This window comes from Echeneis naucrates, chromosome 1 (genome assembly GCF_900963305.1).
Source record: "Echeneis naucrates chromosome 1, fEcheNa1.1, whole genome shotgun sequence".
In the NCBI taxonomy this organism is placed as follows: Eukaryota; Metazoa; Chordata; class Actinopteri; order Carangiformes; family Echeneidae; genus Echeneis; species Echeneis naucrates.
The window spans coordinates 19,190,742-19,218,423 of NC_042511.1; the positions used below are offsets into that span (position 1 = coordinate 19,190,742).

At 37.5% G+C, this 27,682-nt stretch overlaps 1 protein-coding gene across 3 annotated transcripts; it reads left to right on the top strand.

The window, feature by feature from the left end:
- Window positions 1–656: 656 nt before the first annotated feature.
- rnf24 (ring finger protein 24) lies at window positions 657–26,523 on the top strand. Of its 3 annotated transcripts, XM_029497410.1 has the most exons (7): window positions 657–1,197; window positions 5,247–5,399; window positions 16,539–16,688; window positions 20,355–20,397; window positions 20,984–21,025; window positions 23,164–23,243; window positions 24,506–26,523. In XM_029497410.1, the coding sequence occupies exons 3-7, from the start codon at window positions 16,546–16,548 to the stop codon at window positions 24,645–24,647; spliced, it is 450 nt and encodes a 149-aa protein (XP_029353270.1). In that variant the 5' UTR covers window positions 657–1,197; window positions 5,247–5,399; window positions 16,539–16,545; the 3' UTR covers window positions 24,648–26,523. The 3 variants fall into 3 exon arrangements, with proteins under 3 accessions (XP_029353270.1, XP_029353263.1, XP_029353279.1); XM_029497403.1 differs by lacking the exon at window positions 5,247–5,399; XM_029497419.1 differs by lacking the exons at window positions 657–1,197; window positions 5,247–5,399 and having other exon boundaries at window positions 13,325–16,688.
- Window positions 26,524–27,682: the final 1,159 nt, after the last annotated feature.

The window sequence follows — 27,682 nt, forward strand, 5'->3', positions numbered from 1 at the left end:
CATGGTTGTGGTATGTTGTTGTTATGTTTATTATGTTTTTGTGCTGTTTAAAATTTTTTTCCCTCTTAAATTTCCCATATGAATCTGTTGATAAACATTCATAATGGAATATAGCATTTACATTTTTTGAGATTTAATAGTTCACTAATGGTCCTTTGCAGATCACTTGTTTGGTGTATTTCTATACAATGACAATAAAGAATCTTGAATCTTGAAAGTACAATAAGTTGATAACATCCAACGCGTTTCCACATTAATTCTTGCATTAGCTTTACCACTACTAACACAACACTTTTTGCAGGCTTAGGCCTATGCCTCAGTCGATCAACCCAGTGGCATCATGTTTTTGGCAAACTGCTCTCTTTAAGCAGTTCTGAACGATGCTATTATTTTGTTATTTGGGCACACATTTTGCTGTATTACTAGGGATTTGCCAATTTAATATAGTGCATACATAATATATTTTCCCTGCAAGTGTCTCTTATGGCATCACAGTTTGAAGGATCATCATTGGTTTCAAAGTGAAACCTTTATTTTGAAGGATGGTTTGCTGTCAGCTACGTGACCATGCGTACCAGCAGCAGCAGCCATCCACCCCAACCCCCCTTCTCACTCCTCCACCTCCTCCCTCCCTCTCCAGCATCACTCCACTCGTACACGCTGTCCTGAAAGCCTTCGTCTGCCCTCCCGCCCGGCCTGTGTTCGCTCAGCCTGACTCGGAAGAGGTGGGATCCCGCTCCTGGTGGTCGCGGTGCTCCAAAACGTTTAAACCGTGCAGATTGGCGACTACTGGGCTTTTTTTACCCCTGACGAGAGAGAAAGAGGCGGAGGAGAAATCACGACAAGAAATCTCCTCTCGGGATCTCCTTTTACTCTTCCTGCCAAACGCCGCACGTCCAACACACCACCCCTCATCGATCCTTTATAGCCGTTGTTCTGCCTCCGCTTCCAAACCCCACAAGCTTGCCGGAGACCGCGGCCGCCAACGCTTCCTCACACGAGGAGGGAGCTCAGTGTGATGAGGTCTGGGGTTTTGGTCACCAAGTTAAAGTTAATCAGTTTGTGTTGTTGGGATAATTTCGCTTTTTAAGTTCGGCCCGACTTGTGGCTTTTTGAAAAGCCGCCTAGCTCCACCCGACCGTGTGAAGAGCTGCACCGCTGGAGACAGAGCTACTGCAGCGGCTGAGGGAGCCGCCGGTGAGTGCTCCTTCTTCTATTTAATTTTTTTTATTATTTTTTTTTACATTTAGCTTCTGATTGTTAACTGATATTTCGGATGTGGAGAACTTGGCAACACAACATTGATGCTCTCAACACCGAGAGTAACTGCATGTGAGCCACTGCATGTCCTTTGGTACTGTCCAGGAGACGGTGTGAGTGTTTTCTGTCTTTGCTTTATAGTGTATAAGAGTACATTTTCCCCTTCATTTGGCCCCTCTCGGGATTCACGTTAAGTAACACAAAGTCCGACCGCGGCTAAGGTTAGCCATCAACGCTGCTAGCTACCGAGCCTACGCCCAGGAGTCTCCCGTTATCCCACCGGGAATTTGTTAGCCACCGTATAGATGTGCCAGTTTACCATTGTCTAGCTAACACTGTGTGGGATTGGCAAAGTCAGCTCTCACAACTTTCAGTTACCTGTCAAGTATCAGCAGATCTAATGATGTCCTGTCACTGTACCAGTGGTATTTTTTCCGCTCATTACGGTCATATGAATAGATCACAGTGACATGCACAAAAACTGAAGTTACTGTGATGCTGACCTCAACTCAGCCTCGTAATCAGTCAGACAGGGATGGCCTTTGTGTGTGTGTGTGAGAAAACGCAAAATAGGGAAACAGTAGGGGCTTTCTCCGTGTTTTCGTCAACACATTGACAACATTGTGTGGGCTGTGACACGCCAGTCGTCAGTGAGCTGACAACAGTGCAGGTATGAGGGTCGAATGCATATTCATTCACTGATATGTGAGAAGTAAGTGTATTAAATAACTGAGACTGAGTGCCTATGATCTCTGGGATGCAAGTAGTTGTTGTAGAATCATGCATCTCTGATTGTGTTCAGTATTGGTGTATATATATGCAGTAAGCAGCTATCAGCTGAGGGTGATGTACAGTCATGTATCTGAATAGTAAAGTAAATAAATTTCATTGTAATTCTGTTTTAGGTAAATGTATTGTTTTTTTTTTTTTTTTTTGTTTTTTTACGGTATTAAAAGAAGTTGGAAGTTTGTGGACTGGCTGGACCAAAGGATGCTGTGGATGATCTTCATGACCTTGTACATTTGACCAGATGTCGGAATAGACAGTGACATTGAATAAGAGTCTCTGCAGACTTTACTGAGCTCTGTGATTAAAATACATTTTAGGATGCAAGTAGTACACTGAAGACAGCTGTCTAAAAGATGACTTAAAGATGTTGAAGCCACTGTCAGTAGTCCAAGACAATGACCAGTGTCCTCAAATTACTGTTGTCCTGCAAAATATGTTACGTGTGTGTGTTATTGATATATATTTCAATTTTACATTTTAACCTTTCCTATCACGAATAGATGAGGATAGATGGTTTTGCATGCTGTAAAGATTTGTGATTTTGGCCTTGAAATGTAAGTAAAGTATGCTAATTTTCTTGTGCATTGGAAGGTGATTGTATGATTGAGGAGTCCCATGGTTTTGTGGTGGTCTGGGAAATTAACTTCATAAAAAGTTTACATATGTCACTGTGTGCACAAACATCTGAGAGGGATAAATAATTGAAAACTGTGAACATTTGACTGCTTTTCTTGTCCAAAACAGATGGAAACCAGCTGAAAGAGTGGCTTGAGGTCCCACTGAATTGCCGAGTGTACAATCTGACCTTATTTATGGGGCTCTTTACACTACACAAGACTATATATACTAATCAAGACTCACTTTAAAAGCACACAAAGACGAAAGATTGAAGCTTTTTTTTTCACATGAACTCCAATGGTTAATAAATTCTTTGGGTTTAAATTAGGCTGGGGTGAACATTTATTTTTAAGCTCAAAACAGGTATCACTCTAGCTTTGTCTGAAGACATGAGGTAAATGTGTTTATGTCATAGTTGAAGGCACAGTGAAAAAGTGTTTTGATAATAGCTCATATGTCCTGGCAGACATTCACAGTGTTTTACTCGGTACATATGAAACAACAAATGAAAGAGATATTCGAACCCAATGTGTTATTCCTACAACTGGCCAAACCCACTGATGTGGGTGTCAATGTTGGAAGCAGTTTTATAATATTATTGATTTGCTCGAACACATCCCCCTCAGTGTGACGTTGATGGACCGGGTTTCTGTGAATATGACCAATGTCTATCTCTGCAGTTCTATGTGTACTGGCCCCTGTCTTCAGTCAGTAAAAACAGGCAACAAATATTGTAGGATGTTTCTGAAACAACTCGTCTTCATTTGGCTTAGTTGTTCTTCCAAAGCATTGTAAGAATTGTAAAGGATATTTCAAAAGCTTCAAGAGACTTCAGATTATGAGTTTACTTGTGTAGTTTCTTGACACCCAAGATTACCCAAAAAAAAAAAAAAAAAAAAAAGATGATGCGTTAATAATAATAGTTGTGTAATTTCTCACATATCAGGAAATGCTTCTGAACATTCATGAGGTGTAGGGACTTGGGGCCTCCCCATCTTTAACACTGAAGACAAAGGCTCGTTAAATGCCATATTATGTAACAGATTTTAGTAACATGTTTGACATTATCCAAATAGTCATATCTAATCCTGAAAAAAATGCAAGTGCTCCTTATGACTCTCTCATGACTCCTTCAGTAACTGCAGTGCTCACATACAATTAAAGTACATTAGATAGTATGATTCATTCTTGGGATTACAGGATAACATTAAGGGAACAGTTTCCCTCATGTCTAATGCAAATATGCACATGTGCAACAACCATGTGAATGTACACCAAATACCGATCAACAAGTGGTCTTTTTCCACGTTATCTCATATCACAACACAGTTATTGTCTAACTTGCGATATTGTGTACTTGTTACTCCTTAATTTCATGTCTGTTTTCATTACAAAATAAATTACAGAATATTTTAAATGTAGTCAAAATGTAGGAACTTTACACCTTTGCACATTTTGTTTTAGGCTGTATTACACTCTATGTTTGTATACTTCTGGTCAATGGCAGATAACTGCAAATGAGTTATCTGAATTGAGTTTAGGTTGTTTTCACATTTCAGCTTGACTTACACAGCTTCACATGACTACAGATTTTATTTTTAGTGACTGTGACCCTGTACTTTGTAGACGAAGGGTCCTGTTTCTTGATAATTCATAGTGGCAAATTGACACTGCATATGATTAAGCTTGTTATAGTGATAGTGGTGCATTAGGATTTTTTTAGGGGGCATATTGAAATGAAAAATTAAACTACTCAACACTCTTGATTTTAAATAATAATGATGATAAATGATAGGCTAATACAAAAATTTAATGCACAAACAAAAATCAATACACAAAATTGTAATTGCTCTGTAAATAAAACAACTAAGTCTTGACAGTCAGATGGCAATGGTTAATAAAATGACATGGGGCACGGGCCAGAAAAATGTGGTATTGGATATGGGAGACAAGAGTGCTAGGAGACAGCTGTGTGTGTCAGTTTCTCTTGTTTGTGTCAGCTTGTGTTTCTGTCAGAGTCCACTGAGGAAATATGGGCTTGAAGGGGAGGGAGGAACAGTAAATACACAGGTCATCAGACTTCATTTTAGTTCCATTACACAAGTTTAGTTGATGATCGAGCCACTACAGTATTATCATAGGGTTGCCATTGATGGCTGTTGTTAATGATTCAAATAAATAAGATAAGATTTTAACTATTGTTAGTTAATATGTCATCACAAATCCATGTGCTGTAGCGTTTTTTTGAGTCAAGTGGCTTTGCTTCACAAGTGTTGCATACTAGTTAATGGAAAACCTTTGCTGATATCCTATTAAGGAATCACTTATTTTACAAAACATTCACTTATTTAATTTCATTGCATTAATGAATGATACACCTCTTTTATTATGTAGCTGTCTTGAGTGTAAGTTATTAGTCTATTAGCATAGGTAGCTTAAAGTTGGTCTAAAACTTTTGATTATACAAGGGATAGGCTGGAATTTTTGAATATTCGATTAATCGTGATTAAAAAGAAATTTTGTAGTGTATTTGACTACAGTCTTGTCTCAAAAAAATATATGTTCCTTTGTTTTTACAGGGACCTTTTGCTCGGGAACAGTATGCAACTGCAGTGTAAGATGGACCAGATGTTACTATACAAATAGGAAAAACATGAAAAGATCATTACAGCTGCCAAAAAGGTCTGTGTGGAATTCCTTTACCAAATTAAATGAAGTGGAAACTCTATCAGGTAAAGCTAAAATATCTTAAGCCTACGATAACTTTGCACAACCAATTGTGGCAGAAGGCGTCAGTCTGTCCACAGATCAACAATCACTGGTTAGATTTCTCAACATGCAAAGTAAGCTCGATGGAATATGTGCAGAGCAATCAATGGCCCCCATCTCAAAGATGATAGTCAGAATCATGCTTCCTATCAAGGTGAGGGTTTCTGGAGTTTGATGCCGTTTGTTGAGCCCTAGTTTACGGTTCCATCAAAAAAATCCTCTCCGGAGAAAATACATTATCTTAATGGAAGTGAGCTGTGGATGGACGAACCATCTCCAGTGTTTCCTCTACATTTATTTAGCAGTGGCAGGCCGCCACTCATAGCCGCCACGTCTTCTGGGGTGGTTGGGGGATCCTATTGGAGTTAATTACTCACAAGAGCTCAGCCTTGAAAGTGACATCACGTCAGGCATCACGTCAGGCACCAGGTCAGAGTCAGAGAAGTGTGAGGATCAAGGCAGGGAATTACCGGAGAAAAGGTAGACTTATTAGCCAACTCAGTGACGCTAACTTGGGCAAACTAATAGCATTACACTAATATCTACATGCCATTATGTATTAACTGCTGACTGCATTTTCAGATTAACTTGTTCAAATATTTCTCTAAGAAGAGAACGACAAATGGAAAAGATTACGGTCGTCATGTATCATTAACCTTTTACTGACTTTATTTATTTACTTATTTATTTTACTTTTTACATTCGGCCTTTGGTGCGCATGTTAGGACAGTACATAGAGTCTTATTTAAATTCAGTGATCAGAATTCAATCGGGAGCCGACATCAGTTTGACCTCGTCAGGTCTGCTGTCCAGCGCCTCCCACATCTCCATAGTTGGAGTTAAAGTCACAGTGACCTACTTACTGAAGAACTGGGCAGGTGCAACTTTGGAAAACTGTTTTTTTGTAATTCATATTTCAAAGCTTAAAGGGGAAACACTGTTGGCTACTTTCAAACAGTAATGGAGAGGGTACGTCAGCAATTTCATCATCTTTCATTTCTCTCAGGAAGGAACATAATCCACCCCTGTGTGCTGTTTTGTGGTCAAGAGTTTTGCAAATCTCTCTACACCCCTGTGTCCTAGTGCTCCATTTTGTGTGTTTTGTGACCGATCTGTTTTCTTCCTTTTTGGCTAAAGAGGAAGTAACTAGTCACTCTTCTCAGAAAGCATCACAACTAGCAGCAATTATGTTCAGTTAGATGGATCAGATATGCAAGTGTCCACAACTGAACTTTCTTAAAGGCTTGTGTTTCATGCATTATCATTAGAATGTAGGCATTTCACTTACCACAGTCAGCACATTTTGAACATCCTCTTGCTCTGCCTTTGAGGACCGGCTGTTTGTTGCTACCCTTTGCCATATTACGTTTCAGATGTGCAAATCTTATGGCCATCCGTGGCTGCTAGTGGAAATTTCCACTTCTCATTTGGACAGCATAATTGTGGGCTTCTCACATAAAATATTTTCTATAGAGTAATTGTTTTAGAGAGAATATGATATTTCAAAAGATGATAAATACACACCAACAAAAATGAAGTGACATTAGGTCTATTTGGAAAAAAATGAATAGGGTATGTAAAATAAAGCTGCTTTTAACATAAATATATGCTACTTCTTCAAAGCTGAAAACCTATAACTTTCAAAGGTCAGTATTTGTTCATATCATATATCTAGCCATTATTTAGCTATTCCTGTGAGGGCAGAGTAGAGGGAATCAGAGGAGGGTGATGGGAGGAAGAGTAACATGTCTGTTATGTTTCATTAAGTTCCACAGTTATCACAGTCAGTTTGAATTAGTTATGTAATGGCTGAGCAAAGGGAAAAGGAAGGTTCTTTGGTCAGATGTTTAAAAATGGTTCTTAGTTGTCTGTTGGAAACATAAAGCTGGCTCTCATTTTGACACAGCATTTGCATTGTTCTGTAAGGTTTTTGATGAATTGAATTTGTTGAATTTTCTTGTCACCTGGCTAACCTGTTACTAGCTAACCAGATCCCACATAAAAGGCCAAAGGAGTTTTATTTTATTTTATTTTATTTATTTTTTCTTTAAAGAAAATGTGTACATTAAACAGCCTTGGGCAAGAAGTAATGAATATTTTCGTTATTAATCTGCAGATAAATGTATTAAATCAGTTGTTATGTAAATCTGCAATAAATATAAAAAGTGCCCATCAAGTTGATGTTATGTTATCTTTTCTCACACCCATAATCCTAAACATTTTTTTTATTTAGTATTATTTTATCTTAAAATCTTGTCTTAAAATTGACTGATGTATTGAATTTGTTATGGTAACTAGATGTAGTTAGATTAAATCTAGCCTTGCATAGTTGAATTGATTGGTCTTGCTTGAAATTGTCTTCTGTGTTCTATATTTATATAATTATTGTCATATTGAGTTGGAATGATAACTGACCTTTAATACACAAATAAGCCATGTCCTTGAGAACTCTTTCTGGCTTCATAAATAATCAAACATATCAGTAGTGAGCCAACAGTCATTTTGAAACCTTGCCTTTATTTCACTTTCATTTAGTGATGCTGACCCCAGTGGAGGGAAAGAGGTCCAACACATTATGCAAAGCAGCTCATTGGAAATGGAAGGCCTCCCCTACTATCAACTTGAATTTGCCTTGACATTTTCAGAATCTAACTTGTATGCATGTCAATTTTGGGTTGGGTCATGGCCTATGTTAACCCAAAAATGTAAAAGTAAAATTCAAACAAATATGAGTAATGCTCGATTATGTCTATTATTTGATTTGGGACATTGAAGAGTTTTGTCATAGTGATTAGTGACACATTTTTTATTGTAATAGTAGGGTTTCAGTGATGCCTAAGCGCTATCTGCAAGCATTTATGCAACTGTAGCTGTCTTTCTTGTTTGTTTGTTCATGTAGCAGCATACTCTTGTTGCCCTACTGTTGTGATGAACAGTGGAAACACTTCTTTTTTTGCATTGTTCCCTGGTGATTTGTGGATTTTCCGTGTCAATACAAGTTAAATCTGTCAATTAAATTTTTCTGCCACAAAATGAAATACTTTCTCTTTGCTTTATAAAATTATCCTGATATGAGATGATTGTAATTGGATGAATAAGGTGAAGAAGAAAACAGCCCCGTGTTACTTTTTTTCCTGTAGTGTAACTGTGCTTCTGTTTGCAATTTGTCTGTTTTGACATTTCAACGAGGAATTAAGTCAGACTTTTTTTTCCCTCCCTGATTTATCTATTCTCTCCAGACACTCAGCAACATCCATTTTTCGCTAGTCATAGACCAGGAAATACAGCAACTTAAAGGGTCATTTAATAGTAGCTGTATATTGTGTTTCACACTAGTTCTGTGCCAATGGACAAAGTACTTGGATATTTCTGATCATCAGAGCGATCACTGATGATCACTCATGACTGTGCTTGCAGCCTATATGCATGTGCTGCACTTTCATTAAACAGAGCAGAGGAGATTGATCAATGGACAGCACAAGTTTGGTTTCTTAGCTGCCTTTGGACAGTGAGAGAGAGAGGGAGAGGAGGGAGGGTGCTGCTGCTCTGCAAGTGTAAATGTCTGTACATCAGTTATTCATGAAAGATTGTCAAAAAGAGACTAAGAAAAAGGAGTCATGCTCTTACATCGCTCTTCTTTCTCCCAGGGTAATGTAATGGGTTTTTTTTATAATTTAATAAAACTGACACTGGTTAAAATATTCACTTTCATTATTAGCTTTCTCTTGGGTTGTTCAAACAGTCTGTCCCTTCTGTTTTGCTTGTTGTGGCTTTCATTTCTTAGTAGTTGAACTTCAATAATATTTTTTTCTGTACTGTCATACTGCAGGAAAGAGTGTAGTGTTTATGCCGGGTCACTTTCTCACTTACTCATTACATGAATGTGATGTGCTATGTAAGGTATTGTAGTTGGTTATGTAATTGGGAGAGGCCATGTGAGGCTGAACGGCTGAAACTGTTGAATGAGGAGGATAGATTCAAGTAACATCTGCCTTTTCTAAGCGATGACAAGCCATTACGTCCACTCTGAGAGCTGGATTATCCTGTCGGTGAGATGCACTTACAATGGCATCATCTTTTTATCGGCTGTTTAGTGTGAGTTTTCTTCAACTTAAAGGAAAATCAAAATGCTTATGGTTCATTACTCTATTTAAAGTCACGTTATTTCCTGGAGCAATAATCTTTTATTTGTTGTATTAAAGATAGTGGGTTTTGCTGCCTCACAAACCACTGGTGTTAAATTGGGTTTGGATCCAGTCATTGCAAAGACATTGACAATTTGCAATTGCCATGGTTCTCCTCTCCTTTGACAAAAAATCCACTTGAGCCATATTTCAGTCCTCTGAAATGCTCGCATTTTTGTCCATTGTTAGTTGATGAAATGATTTTAGTCTGATAAAATGTGTGTGATTATTTAACAAAAGTAACTACAAGAGATTAGACTATATTGCTCAGTCTTCTGTTACTGTCTTAATTCTCATAGATGATTTTTATGATTCTTATGCAGTGTCAGTGTTTATTTTGATTTTCTTTGCCTCCCAGACACCCATGCTTGATGATTTCACACCCCAGAAGTGTTTTCGTTATATGTAGGTTATTTATTGCAGAGGAATTTGATTTCTAGATCACTCAATGTACCCAACATCCTCTACCTCAGCAAATCGTGATACTCTTAAGAGTATTGCAGAGATTGATGGGGACAGCCTCATAGCACCGAAAGAGGAGTTTTTATATCAATCCTTCAGTTTGACTTGCTTTTGCTCCAGACAGTGACCAATTCTTTGAATCGATTTTCTTTGATTGAATTGCTAATTAGATAAATTACACAGTCTACCTTGCTCTCACCCAGCTGCATCTCCCTATCTGTAGTCACCACATCATACAGTTACCAGTTACACAGAAATGCTGGCAACCAGAAATTAAGTTAGGTTTCTTTTTTTGAAAATTATTTGAAGAGTGTCTAATAACATTAGTAAGAGACATTTAAAATAGACCATTAGCAGTTTCAACTACCATCTTCTTATCTTATCTTATAGAAGGTAATATGCCCTGTTGTGGAATTGGCATGTTTTAGAAGCAGGCCTTCATTTCTTTCCTACTCTTTGATATGTATTATTATACCATATGATACCATGTCATACCATATGAAGCATAATTTTGATCTCCATGCATTTACCCAGTTTTGAAAAAAAAAAAAAAAAATCTCTAGCACTGCTGCTTGAGTTTTGACCAGAACAAAGAGATCAGAGCACATTACACCAATTTTAAAATCTTTACACTGGCTCCCAGTCAGTCACACAATCGATTTTAAAACCCTGCTCCCAGTTTACAAATCAGAGAGTGGCTTGGGACCAGAATACATCTTTGATATGTTTTGAGAATATAAACCTAGCACGAATCTTAAATCCATGGACTCAGGTCAGCTAGTCCAGACCAGAGTCCTGACAAATATCCACAAAGTATATTAATTACATATTTATATGACAGCAGTGCAGCAATTAATCCTTGTTTCATAAAACTTATAATTATCAGTTTTTATTAATTAATAATTAATTGTCAATTGAGTAAGTCAGATGAAATCCAGCGACAGGTAGAAAACCACAGTTCGAAGGATATCAACAACACAGCCACAGAGGTGGAGGAGGAGGTTATAAGAAGGGATGCAGCTGATAATATGGTGAACAGGCCAGTCAGAGAGAGAAATATGAAGCAGAAAGAAAGAGTTAAATGGCCTAGGGCAAATAGTAGCAAGGAATGGGAGACAGTCAACAGGGACTTGTCAATGATTTTGAGCAGCCTAGGAGGAAACGCAAGCAATAGATTAGAGAAGATGGGAGACATGATTTACTCCTATGGTGTCGAAAGATTTGGGGTGCAAGACAGAAAGGGTTGAAAGAGTACAGGTAGCTAAGTCTAGACGGCAAAGAGAAATTGAGAAATTAGTTAAAGAAAGAAGACAATTAAGAAAGCAATGGAAAAGAGCTACAGAAGAAGAGAGAGAGGGAATTAATGTGTTGCAAGAGGGGTTGAGAAGTAGGCTAGCTGTACTCAGAAGGGCCAAACATCTTAGGAAAAAGAAAAAAGAAAGAATATGTAAGAACAGCATTTTACAGGGACCCTTTCAAGTTTGCTAAAGGATTGTTTAACCAGGAAAAGGGAGGGCAGCTCAAAGCAACAAAGATAGAAGTAGAAGAGTACCTGAAAAACACATATTCAGATTTTGAGCAGAATAGAGTAGTAAGGCTTCCACCTGACATGCCACCATTAGGGGAGATAGATCAGGAAATGGATGTTAGACCACCTAGGTGGAAGGAGTTTGAGGAGGTAGTCAAGCGTGCGAAGGCTTCTTCGGCCCCAGGGCCAAATGGAGTCCCTTACCGGGTTTATAAAAGCGCGCTTGATATCCTAAAGTTCTTGTGGAGGCAATTGAGAATAATTTGGAAGAAACAGTCTATTCCCAGAGCATGAATGTAGAGGGGAAGATTTTCTTTAGTGTAGTTGCACGGAGACTAGCTAGTTATTTAGAAAGGAATAGCTTAATAGATACTTCAGTACAGAAGGCAGGGTGTTTAGATCACACCAGCATGATTTGGCATCAGATTCAGGCAGCCAAGAGTGCGAAGAGACTTGCGTGTGATATTCTTGAACTTCGCAAATGCTTTTGGGTCAGTGCCACATAGCCTTATTTGGGAGGCGTTTGACTATTTTAGAGTGCTTGGAGTAGTTGTCAATTTAGTAAGAACATATTTCCAGGATATCAGACTATGTTTAAGTGCAGCAGGTTTTACAACAGGTTGGCAGAGGCTACAAAATAGACTTTATGGCAGGGTGCACAATTTCTACATTAGCATTTACAATGGCAATGAAGGAAAGTATTAGAGCTTCTAGGTGGGTTGTACGCGGAGAGAGGCGGCAGGATGGGATGCGCCTTACACCAATTAGGGCATACATGGATGATATGACATTGATAACTACAACGGTGCCATGTATGAAAAGAATACTTGAGAAACTCAATAAAAACTTAAAGTGGGCTAGTATGAAAATCAAGCCTAGTAAGTCTAGAAGTATCTCAATAAGTAGAGGAAGATTAAGTGATCGAAAGTTTGTAATAGATGAAGAGGAAATTCCAATAATTAGGGAAAAACCAGTAAAGAGTCTAGGTAGGTGGTACAGCAGGTAGTGCAGTTTAGGAAGGATGTTGCTGAGGATCTGGAGAGAATAGATAAATCAGGACTTCCAGGAAATTTGAAGCTGTCGACAGGAGGAAATATTAAAGAATGCAAGGGCAGTGGCTCAGGCTAAGCAGGGACAGTGGTTGAACTAGGAAGGTGTAGAGAAGAAAAAGCTTAGTTGGAAAGAGCTGTGGAGTATGGAGGAAAGTAGTATTAGCTTTTTGATAGGGGGAATATATGATGTATTGCAGGCATTGAAGATATACGGAGGCAGGCAAATGTAGGAAGGTCTAAGGCAAAGAGAGTTGCAATTCAGTTTGTTCAAGAAGGTTAATAAGATAACAAGGAGGCAAGGCACCTTTGAGGATGCCACTGACTGGGAGATGCATGTAGATCTAGGAGGAAAGCTTTTTGTTCCCCAGGAAATAGCCTGTACAAAGCTAAGGCCTGATATAAATTTGTGGTCTAGGAGTAGAAAGAGAGTATATTTCATAGAGCTGACTGTGCTGTGGGAGGATTCAGTTGAAGAAGCATATGAAAGGAAAAAGCTCAGGTATGCAGATCTAGGTAAGGATGCTGAGCAGCAAGGGTGGAAGGTCCAGGTGAGTTTGTTTGCTGAATCTGCTAGTGTAGCTTGTCCTCCACCTTCTGCACCCTCTATACTTTCATGCCCCCTACCCGAACCAGGGTCTGTATCCCCACCCCGCTTTCACTGGTGCAGTTGGTGAGAGGTCAGAATAGTTGACCGTAGTGCTGCTTGAGATAGTTGTCTTTGTGTGAGGAGCGGTGATGGCTGGCATTAGGAGGGTGATTCTGGGACGCCAAGATCACCAGCCTCCTGGAGGTGTTGTGGGTCTAACTAGATGAAATACCGGTGAAAGGACGTTAGCTATCACTGCTCACTGGCCTAGTTAGATATTGTCTGTAGGGCATATAGGCAGGGCAAGTTTGTTGTAAGGGAGTTAATCACTGAGTCTGGTCCTTTTTTTGTTGCACAAGTTTTTGTGTTTACTCTAAAAAAAAAAAAAAAAAAAAACACATTTCCTATAGAATCACTCAAGCAACTGTATGAAATATTTGGAGGATGTCGTGAAAATGCTTATAAGTTGTATTGCATTATACAGAGATGGGCTTATTACTTAGTCACGTTGCATCTAAATGGCTTGCATATTTATCCTAAAGCTGTCCCTGAAATAGATAGGTAGTGACTTGGCTGTCAGCCAGTAATTACCCTGAGAGTAGAACCAGGTTTTAAATCATAGAAGCTGTTTGTCAGCCCTGGGTGAACCCCAACACGCTATTAACATTTGCTAATGTCTTCATCTCAAGGCTCACCTGCTTTTAAACACCAAGTAATTTTCTGTTGTCTTAATTGGCTACATGAGCTACAGCTAAATCAGTTTTATCAAAAACCATGGAAATTCAATTTCTTATTGCCACTGAAACAATAAATAATACACTTGTACCATATTCTACAACAAATATCTGATACTTCTAATTTCAGTGTATATATATATATATATATATATATCCATTTAATTTTTTATTTCCTTTGTCTTTCCCTTGTCCAAGATAAAAACATGTATGCCAGATATGTTTACACATACCTGGCAATAAAACTATTTCTGATTCGGATTCAGGGTTTAGTTGGTGTGACATTTACATAACAAAGTTGGGATTTCACGGATTTAAACACCTTGTGGATGCATTATCCTTGCTGTGTAAGATGGATCATAAGTGTTGGTCTCAATCTATATCAGAGGCATGCACGTGCGGAGAAAGTATATGTAGGTTGGTGTGTCTATATGGACAAGAGGGAGGTTGTGACTGTTAAGAGAGACACTCAAAGGAAATTGGAGGGGAGAGAGGTGTGAGTCATAGAGTTTTAATGAAGGAGGCAAAGAAAGGTGATAGTCTGAAGCAGTCAACAGGCCCAAATCTACGGCGAAGGATGTCACACTAACAAGGAAAGTTTATGTTGCTTTTCCAAGGCTTGCTCAATACCTCCGTGATACGGATTTTCCTGCTTTTCAGCATGAAGTTGCCAATTGGGTATGTGTATGTTTTGTGTACATGAAAAAAAAAAGTTTGTGTGAAGGCCATGTAGCTCCACAGCATGCTTGTGTGTTCAGTTAAGCAGGAAGAGATTTTGTGGGCTGTGTTTAGTGTGTAAGATGGAGAGAGAAGCGGAGGACTTGAGTTTGGCAGGTAGCCTTGCAATTAGGCAAAGGAGGATGATCAAAATTATGTCATTGCATGATTAATCTATATATTAAATTATGTTTCATGTAATATACACAATCCTTTCGGTCCATTTTGTTGATAGAATAATGTAGTATGTTGAATACAACAAATGAGATCAGAGTAAAATTTTAAGCAATTTGGTTTAATTGATAAATTAATCAAAATTTACAGAGCAAATATTTACTTTAACATTTTAAACCTCATCAGATGCCTCAATTATTCCATTGTCCATGAAGTCTGGCGTCCTTTTTCCTTGTACATGACATGACAGTCTCTGTGGGATCATAATTGGTGACCTCTGGAGAGGTGAGCTGGACTTTAAGGAGAGTGTTGGATTTAAAGCTTTAAGGCACTAATCCTGTTGCGCCTGCTTTATTAGATCATGAGGCAGCTGTGTTACCAAGACCACCCACTTATAAAACTAAGAAGAGGCTACATGACACTTTGCCATCTCTTACTATAAGGGAGACAGGAAACTCTGCATTGAAGTGCCAATTGGACATGCTATTGTCAAATTGTGTCTTCAGTGGATAGTGTAAGAGGACATCCTGTTTGTTCCACATATTGAGATACTTTTATAATGAATTTATAATGATTTTATAATGAAGACCAAGGTTTCAGATGACTGATACATGAATGATACAATCATAAGTGAGAGGGGATTTTAATAGCCATGTCAAAACTTTCCACTATCGAGGGCAGTGAAGCTGTTGATCTTAGGGAAGGGGAGGGGAGGGAGCAAGTTATTCCTGTCCTTCCCTCCCCCTCTTCTAGGAGTAGGTGTAGACATGTTTAGTCATGTCCCCTAAATATGTAGTCGAAGTGTGTTTGACTAGTGGAGCCTTTTTGGTCCATTTGGCTCAAATATCAGTTTTTCAGGCTTTTTTTTCCCCCTGTTACGCTACATAACAAGGCTAGACAAATGTTAAAACCTAACATTTGTAGACACTTTATTTTTAGACAAACTATGTGAGATAATGAAAGAATACTTTGTCTCTTTGTCTAGCCTTTTGCCTTGTTGATGGTAAATACTGGGAGCATTACAAAACTGCAAGATGTTATCCATGAAGGACAAAAATGACAGTACGTTTTTTGTGAATCTGTCAAAACGCACTTTTTAGGGGTTTTTGGGAAGGTTTGCCTTTTTCTAATTCCTGGACCAAAGGAATGAGGTTGTCATTAAATACATTTTTTATTAGTTTAAATAAATATAATTAGATTTAATTGTTCTGCCGTTGCCGTGCTTATTACTTTCAGTGTGAATTTAAAGATCGGAGTATCTATTCAATTTAAGCCAACCCTTTGAGCAATGTGGTGCTGTTACCACTGTAGGCAATATTCTGTTTACTTGTGCCCTCATTTATCAATTTCATTGGTTTTTGCAAAGCTGTAAAATCAATTTAAAACAATGTGAAACAGTTAAAAAATGTTGTAACTTTCTGTTGAAGCCCTTCAAAGCAGAGCTCTATTAGTAGAAGTTGCAATAGAACTTAACATATAATGAAACCCACCTTTGGGTTATTTGGTTGTGTAATATTGAAACCCAAAGTAATTAAAAACAGCAAATAAACTACCTTGGTTTCAGTTCTAGTTTGCCATCTTATGTGCTTTCATTTTTGGTCCTTTTTAGAAGTGTGTGTGAATATTATATATTATATTGTATTTAATTTGTTTTTCTCTGTCTAGACAATCCATGAGCTCCGATTTCCCACACTACAGTTTCAGAATGCCAAATATAGGGTTCCAGAACCTTCCCCTTAATATCTACATTGTGGTGTTTGGGACAGCCATTTTTGTCTTCATTCTCAGCCTGCTCTTCTGCTGCTACTTAATAAGGTAAGATGCATGCACCTTTAAGCTTTAGGTTTTTCTTAACCTAAACTGTATCTGCTTGGGATGTTGGTGTTGTGTGGGTTTGTGACAGAAGTTTCATACAGTGGTTTCTTAATCATTGTCTCCTCACTGGGAACAACAAGTACTGATTCTTGTGGCTGTGCTACCATCATTTACTCAAGATTTTAATGAACCATTTGGACTTTGCTGTCCATTCATAGCTACTTTCCAGAAAGCTAATTTGGAAAGCAACCCTAACCCAAACCCTGACCAACTGTATAGTCACTATGGCTTTTTGAGAAGTCTTTTTTGTGTTTTGTTTTGTTTGGGTTTTTTTTTTTGTATGTCTTGCTAATGGTCATTTCACAAAAGCGTGAAATGTTTCAACAGCACAGTTTGGAGATGGTAGCTATGGTATAATAATTGGTGACTTGATCATTTGAATTGCTCGGAAAAACAGTAATATGCTGCTCTTCAAAGCTGCTTGTATATATTATAGTGGTCATGGCACTTTGGCGTCAAAGAACTAGTGATAATCTTTTTTTTTTTCCTAAGTATCCACATCATAATCCTACATTTTTTTTTATATACATATATATTCATCTTATAAAAATGACTTTTTTTGGCAGAATCCAATTTCAACAAAAATGTCCATTAAAACAAAAGTAGAGGTGGGTTCTTGTCATTCCTTTGCCCCTTTTTTAACCCCACTGGTCTAACAGAATTTTCCTGGCTGCTGTTGCTTCAGGGGCTTTGTCCTGATAGCGACAAACTGAACAGAAATAACATCCAGCATCTTTTATTAACGCAGTAAGAAGCAGCAGTTCTCAACACAATTCACCCCTTGCCCTGTCATATCCTATCTTGCAGGGAAAATGGTAAGTAGGTTAACTAGTACTGTGGTCCTATAATTCTAAATGTAGAGACATTTATGACTTTGATGCAGTACCATGATTCAGCACTTTAACGTCAAGGTTGCCAATTTACTAAAGGGGGAAAAAAGAGCAATTTTGCTCCACAATGGCACCTAAAGATGCAGTCTCCCAAAGGACCTGGGCCAAGATGACTTTAATCATATGTACCAGCAGACATAATGAATATTCAATTCCGTTCAAAGATCCATTGCTGAAAATTTATATTACTCTCAAAATATTAGAGTAGCCTAGATTCTTCAGTCAGACTTTCAGGATTTGGCCAGATTTATCTCAGTAAAAAGTGGACATTGAGATTTTTTGAGAGATGTGTGTGTGTGTGTGTGTGTGTGTGTATGTATATATATATATATATATATATATGAAGGCGTATATATATATATATATATACACACACATACGGTGGTGCCTCAGCTTTCGAACTTAATCCGTTCCAGGTTGGTGGTCGAGGTCTGAATTAATTTTTCCCATAAGAAATAATGGTAAACTCATTAATCCCTTCTGGCCCATATGAAAAGTCCACTTTTCAAACCAGCCACGACTGGCTTTAAAAGTAAAGCCCTTTTCATCACTTTCAACATTCCCCTCGCTGCTCGTACCCGCACTTTTCTTTTTTAAATCATCATAAATAGCGAGAGCTTTTTCACTGATCAACGCTTCGGTGATGCTGTCTCCAGCCAACTCTTTTTCCTTAATAAAGATAAGCAGCAATTTTTCCATTTCATCTAGTATCTGAGGCCTTTGCTTACTAATCACTTTAATTCCCATCGCAACATTGGACTTCTTGATGGCCTCCTTGTTCTTTATGAAAGTCGAAATCGTAGACTTAGGTAAGCAGTACTGGTTAGCGAGATCAGAGACACGAGCACCACTCTCGTGTTTACTTATCTCTTTTTTCAATTCAATAGCAGTAAATGTGTTCTTCCTTTTCGCCTTCCCTTTCTCAGTTGGTTTCTCGGGAGACATAATGAAGGATTTGAACCAAAAAAAAGCACAAAGTAATAAATAAAAACTTAGTAGAGCGCTGGTCGTAGGTCTGTTCGTGTTGAATTCTGAACGAGAAAGAACGCACCCGGTTTGGCTTGACTCAGCCGCGCTCGGCTGCCCGAATGCTATCTCGGCTTGACTCGGCTTGACGCGGGCCGTTCGAAAGCTGAAATTCGGTCGAAAGTGAAGGCAAATTTTTCTCGAAAATTTTGGTCGAGGGCTGAGGCGTTCGAAAGCTGAGGCACCACTGTATATATATTAATTTATTTAATTTTTTTTTTTTTATTATTTTTTTTTCTGAACCTCAAAACTAAGTAGAATGCCATGAAAGTAATATGGGAACATCATACCTTGAAGACCACATGAAAGGAGAAGTCCAGTAATTAATTCACTGCTTTTTTTCCACTGATGGTTGAATGAAGGTATTGAGAAATGTATGCTATTTCAACTACCACACATGCTCACATGGTATGACAAAAATACTCAACCACCTCCATCAGTGTGTTCTCAATCCTCCACAGACATACTGTATGTTTTTAATCATTTGTTATTTATTTCTTGCATATTAGGTGAAATATGCAATGCGACATAGCATAAATGTACATTTAAAATAATTGCAGAACATTTACTTGATCGGTGAGGTAAATCCACAGCACTATAGTCCATCACATGTTTAGTGTTCATGAATCATCAGTGACATAATAAGGGTGAAACAAACCAGCTCAAGATTTCTACTGTAACAAATGCAGGTACACTAATTTTACATGTTTAAATGACACATTTTGGTTTCTCAGTTCACTCTCCTCCTCACCCAGTTTGACAATAGGCCAAGGATCATTCAGCAAATCCCACTAGTCATTCACAACCCCCTCACACATTACCTTGTCTACTACCTACCCTTGGGAGTCTCTGCACCTTTACCTGCTGAAGTCTTTCAAAATGTCAGTTTCTCTCCTAGACTGTGCTGCTTGTTTTACAGATCCCTCTCACTCTGCTGCGAGAGGTTAAGGTTACTTGTAATGGAGGTAAATCTTACAAACCTATGAATTTCTTTCTTCTTTCTTACTTTTGGTTTCTTTCCTTATCTGCATATTTTATTCTGATTCTCACTATCTATAACCTCTCTTGAACCAGTTCTCTTTCTCTCTTTATTCACTGATTTCTTTTGTTTTTGCTCATTTATAAGAGCAATGTTTGTGATGAGTTTAACTGAGAGTTTGACGTAAGCCATAAATTTGGTTGTTGGTTTTCTCCTGCTAACTTGACTTTTGCAAAGCCTTGTAAGTTGTCTGAACCTACAGTCGTGTTTTTTTTATGTCTTTTCCAATACATAATGGGTGATATTGTGAGTTGATATTTTAGTGAAACATTATTGTTTTGATGAAAAAGGCTTAAAGCATCTTATAAAGATATGTTAATATTGATCCTGGTTTTCATTTGGATTGCTTAATACAATACAAATATTGAAATGAGTCTCAGGGTAATTTTAATTTTGGTGTTATTTTCCCCTCACTTGTATAAGTCATAAATCCAATCATATTTATTCAGTTATTACTCTTTTAACACCCATTTGAAACCACATTGATACACTGGAATAGACTGTCAAAAGGCAAGTATTTTTATGAAAATGGCATTCATGCTTGTCATTTTTGTCTCTTTCTCCAGGATATATGGCTAGTTTGAATCTTGTGTTCATCTGAAAAAAGTCACTTACTAATCAATAAGATGCTTTGTCTTTACGTTTCCCTAGGTTACGGCACCAGGCGCACAAAGAGCTATATGCATACAAACAAGTAAGCACTTTATATAATACGTACATGGTCAAGCAGAATCAGAGTTTTCTGGCAGCTGCAGGTATTTCAATGTGCTGTTAGATTTTACCTACATCTGAACTAATTTGCACTTAAACTAAAAGGAAGAAACACACTCAGATTAGTTGGGGCTGAGTGTGTCAGTGTGGTATAGCCTGCAAAACTAGAGGGCATAACCTTCTATGATGTAAAAGACATGGGAAAGACGTGGTCTTTAAACACATGCATATACGCTTATAAACTGACAGTAGGTGTTTACAGTGTAACACTGATCACTGACAGTTATTTGTCTCCCATTCCTACCTGCCAGCTAAAATCATTAACTTGCCTCGGTCGTCTGTGAGTTGTTTGAATGCAATTGCTGGAAACCAGTACCTATATTATGGTAAATCGTGTCTCTGTATCCTTAATCCCATGTGTTGATTTTTTTATTTTTTTTCCCCCCTGTCAAGCACTTAATTTTTTGATGTTGAGTCTTTTGTGTTTTTCCAGAAAAACTGCTTTCTATGATGGTATTACAGCATTTATGTCAACCAGTGACAAATCTGTCCTTCTCATCCCTCTTTAGGTCATACAGAAGGAAAAAGTCAAAGAGCTAAATTTGCATGAGGTAAGCACACTGTCATATGAAAGCTAACGTCTGATTGTTCAGTCATGAGTGCCTTCCCAAACATTATTGCATAATGCCTAATGCCAGCTCAGCTTGGTTGGGAAATTGCAGTGAGCAGTTCTGCAATGGCTTTGTAATAGAGAAATGATGTACCCCAACCAAGTGCATTATCCCGCTAACACTGCTGTGTAAATTAAATGTTAACAATGGCATCTTTATGTGTGTTATTATATATATATATATATATATATTTATTTTTAATTTATTTATTTTTGTGTGTGTGTGTGTGTGTTCCCAGGAGCACAGTGGCCTCAATAATTGTGGAGTAGACTCGCAACCACACTAACTAGAAAAGGGCCTTGGTTGGCCAAGAACCAATAGTGAATCTAGCACCCCTTTTAGAAGTCCTCTACAGACATAGATTATAGATATCACCTTTTGATTTTTAGATTTATGTACAAAAATAACATCATGCAATTTAGGTCATTTTTTTTTAAGTCTAGCATTTGTGACCAGAAAGTAAAGTCAAGCAGATTTGTGTTTGGGTCTTTCCAATGTTTTCAAGAGTCGAACCTGACTTGCTGGCCTAAGTGTCACAAATTTTCTTTGAGAATTACTCTGGGCTTAGGTTCATTTTTCTTCTTTTGAATTTGCATGAATATTTTTCAAAACTATATAACTTTGCAACTTATGTCTGATGTGGGCACGATATTTATGAATGAATCTTAGCTTGACAGGAATTGTTTGTTTTTTCCATTTACAAAAGTTCATGAGATCTTTTTTCTCCCAATTTTTTTTTTTTTTTTTTATTAAGCGTACAGGAATATTTGACATAATCAGGAAAAAAGGCTTTCTGTCAGAGGTTGGCAAAGGGCAACCCCTAACCATAACCCACTGTCTGGAGAGATTGTGGTTTTCTTTCTTTCTTTCTTTCTGCCATCTACATTATACGTATGAGGTCGTTGTCTGTCTTTTCATTAGCCAGCAATTTATTTAACTTGTGGATTCACACTAATGCTCTAAGTGTCAACCCCACTATCACTCTTCTTCAAGCATAGTGTCACTTCTGTAGTGAGAAGGATGATAAATCATCAGTAAGCACATAGCCAGTAAAGGGTGTGACTAAACAAGAAGTATTAATAACATGAATGCAACACCTGTTAATCAGTCTTGACAGGGAGACTAGTTGATTTTCAACAATCCATTTTATTCTTCTTTCCCCATTTGGGGGATGTCAGATCTGAGAAATTCTAATTTTTCCGTACGTATGCATCCTTGCAGTTATTTTACTGATGCAGTTAGGCTTGGCTATGATGCAGTTCTTTAGATTATTGCCTTTTGGTAAAGGAAGCATTTTATTCATTTTATAACAGAACCCTGAGATGTTCTCTTGTTGACAAAAGTTAATAAGTTAGAAATAATCACCTGGTTCTAAATGAATTTTTCCTTTTACAAATACGTAAAGACCTTGCAACATTGACAAAAAGCAAGTCCACTTCACCAGTCCATCAGTAAATTTGCCAAAACAGACAAGATTACCTTTTTTTTTTTTATTTGTAACTGAGCATCAGTCTTATTAAAAAAAAAACTTATCCCACCTATCCAAAAGAGCTAGTATTATCTGGGTTAATCTAACAGCTTAACAAAGGCAACCAGCCAGGAGTATGACTCTAAATTGAAAAGAATAGACGCTATGAGATCTCAGAATGAAAGTTGTGGCTTGGAAAGCCATTGTGGTGTTTTTTGCTGTTATAGCGCCTCAGTTTGTTTTGTTTTGTTTTTTTTTAACACTTGACCAAGAAAATCATAAAGTGGTTCCATTTGAACTTTTTCTGCTGAAAGAAAAGAGAAACATTGGCTGTAAAATGTAGCCTTCAAATCTCCAGTGAGGTCAGGGTTATATAATAATGTTGGGCAGGGACTGCTCCATTGTCTGTTTCAAATCTTTTGCAGATGTTGACTAGTTGTCTTTTTCCATGTATACTTGACCTCTGCTGCTTGTATTGGTTTTTTCCAATCCATCAACAAGAACTCAAAATTAGACAGAAAGAATCAAACACCAGAGAACAGTCTGCGTATTTAAAGTTGTTAGAGTTACCTCCTCACAAAATATCTCTAACTCACCCTTTGCCTTGCAGATATGTGCAGTATGCTTGGAAGAGTTCAAACAGAAAGATGAGCTGGGGATTTGTCCATGCAAACATGCCTTTCATAGGAAGTGAGTACAAGTTTGTTTTAACACACACACACACACACACACACACACACAGAAAGCCAAGGCCACCACATTCAGTACACGTTTCCAATGTAAATGTTCTTGAATGTTTGCCTGGTTTAAGATACTGCAACCCACAGTGATCAATATAAAAAGAAATGAAAATAAATAAAAGACAAACTGTCACTAAAAAGAATATGCAATTGTTATGTTAGTGCACACATAGAGTTTGTATTAGACAGTTCCATATCACATATTTTTATACATAAAAATAAATTAAAATGTCTCTGAAAGTGAGAACGTGTGAAACTGCATATGACAAAGATTGCATGAACCAACTTTGACCCACACACCCCCATGTCCTGGCCATTTCAGCTGAGTTGTTTATATCAGCAAGACACCTCCCTCGGCCTAGTTTTTTTTCCCCCCCAGTTGTGGAAAGAGCGGTCACCACTTATTGAACCCACTGTATAAACACCCCTCTTAGTGAGTGAGCAAATAAAGCCATATTATTCTACAGAGAAAACAACCACTCCAAGTGAACCAAATAAACCAAGTTCAGCACAGAGGACTATCCTATCTTTCCATTATTAAAAACACAGAAAACAGTAGATTCAGGAATAATATCTAAAGAACCCCTGTGACTATGTCCATTTGATGGTTGACTCACAGGGTTTCAGAAGTCACTAGTGAAGTCTGAGAAACATCTGACAATTATGTCACATTATCCTTTGATGTCAATTGACATCAAAGGATAATGTGATTGAAAGTTATGTGAAATTGTTTCAGTTTCACATCTGCAAGTGTTCAAACTTTGACCACCTATTGTGATTGTATGCTGTATCATAAAAGCTTGTGATTGTGAGAAAGGAATGTATTTAGTTCCATTAAGTCTTTACCCTGTATCGCTCAATTTCGTAATTCTATGTTCAGCACTAATGTAGGCAATGAGAAGGGGGTCTGGAGATACTACAGATAACAGGGTTAGGGTGCCTATGGCCAGCTCATAGGAGTATATATGCCACCAACCACTGTCGAAGTTATAATCTACGTTAAAACTATGAAATTTTGCATTTGCATTTGTTCACAGAGAACAAAAGTTGAAGTAATCTTAGATTCATTTACATCTATTACTCCTGTTGTGACAAGCTTTAACCATTCCTGCTCCACTGTGTTAGAGCCTCTGGGACTAGATTTGATAGGTTGATACCATTTTCTTGCTTAATTTGAATGTGCTTGCTTTTTTTTTATTTTTTTATCCCAAGGTGCCTCATTAAGTGGTTGGAGGTGAGAAAAGTGTGCCCACTGTGCAACATGCCTGTCTTGCAGCTCGCTCAGCAGGCTGGCAGCACAGATGCCCCTGTGCCAATACAGCAGCCTCTGCCTGGAATCGGGAACCTGGTTTAGCAAACTCTTACACAGTACACTACAGACACGGAAACACATCCCATCGCTCATACTCTCACCTGTACAGGTACACTCTGGTCTGTGAAGGGACAGGAGCAATTGGAATTACTGCACAGATACTTGGAACAGAACATTGAATCAGCAGCTGTCGTCACCTCTTTCGCTTATCTTTGCATTGGTTCAAAAATGTATTTTTCTGATGTCAGTTCTGACTGATAACCAACTGTTTTCATGCTTTTTCTTTTTTGCGGACAATGAAGAAGAGTTGATCCGGAAGAAGTTTCCTTCTTGGCCAAGGAGGTGGTCAATAACTTTTTCAAAACCAAAGCACTTTTCTGGGGACACCAGCTAAAGACCAGGATGGGGAAAAAAAAACAAAAGCCAAGAACTACAGTACACTAAAATATCAATGTTTTTCCTTTTTCTTTTTCCAAGCAAGCACTTTATGAGAAGTCAAACCTTAATTGCTTGTGATTGTAAAAGCAAGGTCATGTTTTATAATTTATCATTGACTATTATTTCTGTGCACAGTGCAAAGCCACATCGGTTTTTATTCCGAATTAGTAGACAGCATCATATATATCTCAAAGAGATGACAATATGTAGATGAAATTTGGACAATAATTTCTTCACACAAACACATGCACAGATGAATATTTAAAAGAGAAAATAACCTCAAGGCAACCTCAAGACTTTGTCTGACTAAATGTGATAGATTTGAATGTATGTTAACCCAGAATTTTAGACCCAAACATAAACACTGACACACTTTAAATGACACATATAGAATTTTTTCTTGCATCCTTGTTTGTCATTTTAATGCATAACAACAATGATACGTTAATGTTATTTTCCTTTTTTTATTTATTAGTCTGTCAAAACAGAACAGTGATGCAGTGAATTATACAAAAATACACAAAAAAATACAGATTATACACAACACATGCCATGTATGGTCAGGACCTCTCCAACAGAAAATCTAAATTTCAAAGTTACTATTTCAAGTTCTGTGATTATTTAACTAATATTAGTGTGTCTAATCTGGTAACCTGGTTCTTTGACTATAAAACTATTTTACAGGACAATAGACAAGTAGTGAGGCAATAACATCTCAACAATAAGCTATATAAATAAGAAAGAAACAAACCTACAATTTTGAGTTTGCTACAATTTTTCCTTTTTTTTTTTTTTACATTTTAATGAAGCCGAGCTGTGTGAATGTCACGATGGCTTGACACTTAACTTTACAAAACAACAAATGTCAAACAATTTTTTTTTTCTGTATTTAACTAGTATCACATATCCAGCTAGAAAATGATTGACAATGATTGAAGTCACACTAAAAATGTGCAGTTTTTTTCTTTGCTTCAACCCCCACTCAAGTATTACTTTTTTTATTATTTATTATAATTTCTAGGTACAGCTGAATTGAATGAGTTAATACATTAACAGCTGCATCACAAGTAGATGCACACTATTTGTAAAACACACATATAGACACAGTAGGAGTGGTACCCCCCTCCCCCTCCCAACAGGACTGGCAGCAAGACAGTGGTCAGTAGGTTGTAATGAAGCAGCATTTTCATTCATTCATTCATTCATTCACACACATACAGGGTAGTTCAGCTTTTTGGCTACAATATTCTGGTGCTTTCGCCTCTCTCTTTTCTGTACAGTACAGGGTGCTTTTTGTGTTGCTGTGCACATACAGTAACTCTGAGCCCTGCTTTTGTGTATGTTTTTGTCCTCATCTATGTTTAGCTGCACTTTTTAAAAGTGTTGTAGAAAAGTTTTGCTGATGTAAAAGGGACAAAAAAAAAAAAAAAATAGCTGTGTTTCACAATAATGACCCTAAAACAAGTTGGATATTAGAATATAAATGTCATATGAATTGTCCAATGACAATCATATTATCTTCAAATGCACAATCCGGGATGCATTTGAAAATTTAAGTGTAGTCCCAATGCAGAAATAACTAAGAAAACAGAAGAACCCTAACCCTAAGAAAAATGGAAGCGGCTTGCAAGACTACACAATTAATAAATAAATACATACATCTATACATAAATAAAAATAGTAAAAAAATGGGTTTATTTATTTATTCAGAAAGTGGAAAAAGTCACTAAAATCTAACCTCTTGTGAAAATACTACAAACACAATGTAAACTGATTACTGTGCCTTTAACAAGTCTATGTTTCTAAGTACATTTTATAGCCTAACACCTAATATTGTCACATACCAAGTTGAACAGGTTCCCAATAAATTGCTGGTGTGACAATTGACAATGCATTTGCACATGATGAAACTCATGAAATTCATCTCTTTTGAATGTCTGTCCACACCCCACAGTGATGACCTTTGTGGTGGGGTCAGAGCATCCAGCAAGGGGAAAATGTCAACATTTACATGAGTGCAAACATAGAATTTCTCTGTCCCATGTGTAGCATTTCAGTTTGTTATGACCCAGTCCTCCTGTATAATGCCACTACAGATGAAAAAGCTATTAACACTTGGAACTAAAATTCATCCACTTCAGACTTATTTAAATCAAATCTGCCTCAAAGAAGACCAAGTTGTCTATGGCTGTGCTGATTGGCAATAGCACAACCTTGTCACGCAACAGTGTTGGTGATTTACTTTTATGATTAAAGTACATCATCTGGCCCTTCACTGAACAAATTGTTCTTTTAGGTTGAAGAAAACATAGAGGCCCCCTTCACCATATTGTCTGTCTGTAAAAGTGAGACCAAACTTCCTTTGTCATACAATTCATACAAAATTTCACTGATTGTACTTTATATCAGCAAGTAATTCTATCACTGTCCCCAAACTATGAGACAGTCTAATAACAAGTCTTTAAGCTCTGTTCCTGCTAATTGTTTTGTCTTTGATTGTACAGTTCACAAGAGAAAGATATGAAAAGGAGATTTAATGTGAAAGCATGCTATTTTGCAAGTTGCCACTGATACTGCCATTGTTAAATGTATGTAGAGAGTAGCGTTAGTAGTAGTGTATTTATACAAAATGCACAGGA

Coding starts and splice junctions, on each gene's coding strand:
- rnf24 (XM_029497410.1), top strand. CDS start 16,546: ATGAGCTCCGATTTCCCACACTACAGTTTCAGAATGCCAAATATAGGG. Junction 16,689..20,354: donor TTCTGCTGCTACTTAATAAG/GTAAGATGCATG, acceptor ACGTTTCCCTAG/GTTACGGCACCAGGCGCACA. Junction 21,026..23,163: donor AAGAGCTAAATTTGCATGAG/GTAAGCACACTG, acceptor TTTGCCTTGCAG/ATATGTGCAGTATGCTTGGA.